The sequence below is a fragment of the Lepidochelys kempii genome, chromosome 1 (genome assembly GCF_965140265.1).
Source record: "Lepidochelys kempii isolate rLepKem1 chromosome 1, rLepKem1.hap2, whole genome shotgun sequence".
Classification (NCBI taxonomy): Eukaryota; Metazoa; Chordata; order Testudines; family Cheloniidae; genus Lepidochelys; species Lepidochelys kempii.
Window position 1 is genome coordinate 1,026,444 of NC_133256.1, and position 4,831 is coordinate 1,031,274.

Genomic DNA, 4,831 nt, shown 5'->3' on the forward strand with positions numbered 1-4,831 from the left:
TACACCTAAATTCTTCGAGTACAGGCCTTTACCAACAGGCCTGAATATCTATATCCGAACAGCCACTACTGCGAATGAGCAAGCAGGTGAATGGGGAAGTCCAGACAGCATGGACTCACTAGCTTGGCTTCCACTGAATGAAGGAACAATGACGGATAACCAGTATCCGCACACACGTTTCCTCCTCGTGCCTATTAAGGTGTCCCACATCATGGCGTGTAGGAATTATAGACCCATGGAGCACCGTCAAGTATGGAATGGTGTTATCTGAGTCAGTTATTCAGAATTCATTTATTTGAATAAAGAAAATGCCATTTTCCAGTGTGTGAAAAGTGATCAATTTGATTCACCCGTGAGAACAGTCTCCGGTTGTGCATGTTTCGTCTCATAATGGCATTGTCTCTCCTTCCAGGCATTTCTCATGTGACCACCACCCTAGACTCTGCGCACATACAGCAAGTCGAGGCAATTTACAGTAGATGCAGGCGACACCGTTCTTCCTCAAAGTTGAAGACCTTCTCTCCTACTCCATGTCAGATTCCAACACAACCGACTTCTCCAGCCCCTCCACCTTCATCCTGCTGGGCATTCCTGGCCTGGAGGCAGCCCACGTCTGGATCTCCATCCCCTTCTTTGTCATGTACACCGTCACCCTCTTGGGGAACTTCACCATCCTGTTTATCGTGAAGACAGAGCCAAGGCTCCATGAGCCCATGTACTATTTCCTCTGCATGCTGTCCGTCACCGACCTGGTCCTGTCTGCATCCACCGTGCCCAAAATTCTGAGCATCTTCTGGTTCAATTCCAGGGAGATCGATTTTAGTTTGTGCCTCACCCAGCTCTACTTCATTCACTGCTGTATAGTGATGGAGTCTGGAATCATCGTGGCCATGGCTTTGGATCGTTACGTGGCCATCTGTGATCCGCTGAGACATTCCACCACTCTGACCAACCGCTTTGTGGCCAAGATCGGCCTGGCCGTGGTGCTGCGTGGCAGCATTCTTGCCCTGCCCTTTTCTTTCCTGGCGAGGCAGTGGCCATATTGTAGAACCAACATCATCTCCCACACTTACTGTGAGCACATAGCCGTGGTGAAGCTGGCCTGCGCTGACATACGCATCAGTAGTTATTACGGCCTCTCTGTGGCATTCTTGGTGATTGGTCTGGATGTGTCTTTTATCACTGTGTCCTACATCCAGATCCTCAGGGCCATCTTCAGCCTCCCCAAAAAGGACGCCCGGCTCAAGACCTTTGGGACCTGTGGCTCCCACCTCGGTGTCATTTTAGTGTTTTATATCCCAGGTCTCTTCTCCTTCCTCACACACAGGTTTGGTCACAATGTGCCCCCGCATTTCCACATTCTCATGGCCAACATGTACATTCTACTGCCCTCCATGCTAAACCCCATCATCTACGGGGTGAGGACCAAACAGGTCCGGGACAGGCTGATCTGGCACGTTACTCATATTGAATAAAGTTTACTTCTGGTGCTCTGGCTCTCAGACCAAGCTCTGTGGAGATCTCATGGTTGACATGGTGCTCGGTTCTCTTCCCTGAATCAGTGACTGGAGACATAAAATCCTTTCTTTACCTTACAGTGCTGTGTCAACCTGACAGTCTAGGGACTCCATCGATGTACAACTCACAAGGTTACCACATTTCTTTTTGCCGGTAACTGGACACCTGAGGCCCCACACTTTGACCCACCTCTTCCCCCATTTGTCCTGCCCCTATCACTCACTCCTCTCCTCCACTATCCCTATTACTCGCTGGATTGTCTCCATCCCCCTCTCTACCCCAGCTGCATCCTCTATGTGCCGGGGATGGAACCAGAGTTTCAGAAGCCTGATGAGGATCCTTCCTGCTTGTAGGATGCAGCCCCAGTTGAGCAGGGGCTGATGTGAGTTAATGACAGGGTTGTGCCCCCCCACACACACTCTGCTGTAACTGGACACTGCCAGATCCCCTTTTCGACTCGATGTTCCAACTGAAAATCAGGGGGAAGGGGTGATTAGTGGTGTGGAACCCTAGCATCCTGGGGTGGAGGTGATGGGAGAGCAGGGTGGAGGGTTTAGAATGGATATTAGCGTGGGGATGACGGAGTGGGTGGTCTGTGAATGGATATTAGCGTGGTGCTGATGGGGAAGAGGGGTCTGAGAATTGATATTATCCATGCAGGTGATAGGGGGTGGGACCTGTCTGGGAATGGATATTTGTGTGGGGTTGACGTGCATCTGGTGTGTGTCTGGGAATGGATATTAGTGTGGGACTGATGGGGAGCAGGTGGTCTGGGAATGGATATTAGCATGGGACTGATGGGGGAGGACCTTGGACTGTGTAATGACATGGAGGACACACCTCTCTCTCCCCTAGCTCCTGGGGAGTTGGGTGAGGGGAAGTCCTTTTATCCCAACTCGAGAACAGCTTGTTAATCACTTCACATCATTTCTTATGATTTTCTTTTTCAGGGGGCTTTGTAGCCTGTTCAGTTAAAACGGACACAGCCCCTTTATATCGTTTTGCCTCCAATTGATACTTTTGTTTTTTCTGCATTTGTGCATTCATATCACATTCCAATTCCTCACAAGTCTGAGTTAACGCAACCACAGCTGGGCATTGGCTATATTTTGCATCAGAGAAGTTTGTAAATCTCTTTGCATCCCCTCATTTTGCAATCTCAGCGTCTGCAGCTCCTGTTGCAAATTTTCCTTCTCATCTTTCCAGATTTCATGCTCCTCTGCAAACTTATTCACAGCCTGATACATAATCCAAACAGCAGCATTTCTCATTTGTTCCTTTTTTAGGAGTGGGAGTGCAAAAGTCTGATATTTTAATAATATGTCATTCAAATACCCTTCCCTGAACAAGACAGGAACAGCGTTTGGCAGCCAGAGAACAGAGCCCAGATCCTCACATGCCTATCTCAGTAAACACCCCTCCACCATAACCGGAGCGTTCTGGGCATCCCCTTCAGCCTCGGTATGATGACCCCCACTGTCTGCATTTGCAAACCTCGAGCCATAAATAATTGGTCACAACTGATTCAGCACAATATGTAAATTAGTTGGTCAACACCAGTGATCCAGGATAGCAACCTCTTACCAAGAAGCCAGTCCAGAAACAGCATTCATTCAGTGGAAAAACCTATTCACATAGACATGACAGTAAACCGTCCTCTGCTATCAAATATTAACACTAGGGGGCACTACTACCCCTGAAATGGGTCTTGCATGGCTCCCAGTGGAGAGGATGACTCTCCGACCAGTGAAAACGTCCACAAGAATTATCCGCAATACACAGGATTTCACTGAGAAGGAATTACACAAGCGGTGATGGGTTATATCAAGCACATAACTCCTGTGTTAGACAAAGCTATATATGAAGAGCTTTACAGTCCCCTAAATGAGCCTCTGTTTCACAGAGATATGCTAGCAGTTCCTGTGCGGGCCCCACTCAGTGCTGCTTGGCATGCAGAGAAGGGGGTTGCCAATTTTATATACGGCTTCTTTTCTCTTTGTCTGTTCTTCTCAGCCCTCTGGTCTGTCTCGGATGCCCTCGAGGCAAGGATTTGACTGTGTTGAGAACTGCTGGGCTCTGTGCTGAGGCAGAGAGGAATTGGAAAGAAAGAAAAAGTAAAAGAAGCACCTCTGTAAAATCAGGATGGAAGGTAATCATACAGGACAATCAGATTCAAACCACAGAGGATTTCCCTCTAGGCCAAACTCTAAAGTTACAAAAAGAAATCCAGGAATACACCTTCCTCTCAGCACAGAGAAAATCACAAGCCAAAACAAAAATAAGCTAACGTATTCCGTTGCTAGTACTTAGCGATTCTAATGGAGTCGGATTGCTTGCTTCCTTGATCTGTGTCCAGCAAGCACTCGGAAAAGACAGACCAAAACCTTCCCCCCGCTCCACTCCCGGCTCCGCCCCCAGATTTGAAAGTATCTTGTCCCCTTATTGGTCCTTTGGGTCAGGTGCCAGCCAGGTTACCTGAGCTTCTTAACCCTTTACAGGTAAAAGGATTTTGGGCCTCTGGCCAGGAGGGAGTTTATAGTACTGTATACAGGAAGGTTGTTACCCTTCCCTTTATATTTAGGTCACCAGTAGTAAGGGACCTTCCAAAGGGAGATGAGAACTCCTGGGCTCTGTGCTGAGGCAGAGAGGAATTGGCTGTGTGACGTTGCACTCCATATGCTTTATGGAAATATACTTATGAATATGAATCTGACCTTAATGGCATATGCTTTCTGTGAAATGCCTCTTGTCATGTGTTATTGGAAAAGGTACAATCGACTGAATGCGTTCATCCTATTTGTATGCATGTATCATTTTTATGACTGAAGGTAGGAATATGAAGTATTAACTTGTATTACTGATGTAGTCACACTAAGTGAGGGCCATGAATGGTATTTCAGGGAAATGATGGCTCCATTTAAGTCGAGCAATTGGCTGTGAATGGGTTTTGTCCTGTATGTTTGCGGGACACCTGCAAGCAGGAGGGGCAATGGGGGCCCTGCGAAGAGAGGTGGCCAAGTCAGCTGATAATGGAATCCATCTTAAACCATGTACTTCTCCATCAGGAACTGGGAGAGAGTCAAACCGAAACAAAGGACTTCCACCTTTGGCTAAATATGAAACTATCCTCACAGTCTGCAGCATGTTTTATTGAAGGATCTTCAAAACACCTAGGAAAGAAAAGTCACTATGAACATGTCCCCATTACACAGATAGGCAAATTGAGGCACCAGGAGGCATAAATTTGTCGAGGTCACACAGAGATTGTGTGGAAGGAAAACATATAGGACTCAGGAGGACAGATAGGACCCCG

The 4,831-nt window shown here is 47.5% G+C and overlaps 1 protein-coding gene across 1 annotated transcript; it reads left to right on the forward strand.

Annotated features, from left to right (window-relative positions):
* Positions 1-530: 530 nt before the first annotated feature.
* Positions 531-1,475, forward strand: LOC140913300 (olfactory receptor 52E8-like). The gene has a single exon (XM_073349462.1). The coding sequence runs from the start codon at positions 531-533 to the stop codon at positions 1,473-1,475; it is 945 nt and encodes a 314-aa protein (XP_073205563.1).
* Positions 1,476-4,831: the final 3,356 nt, after the last annotated feature.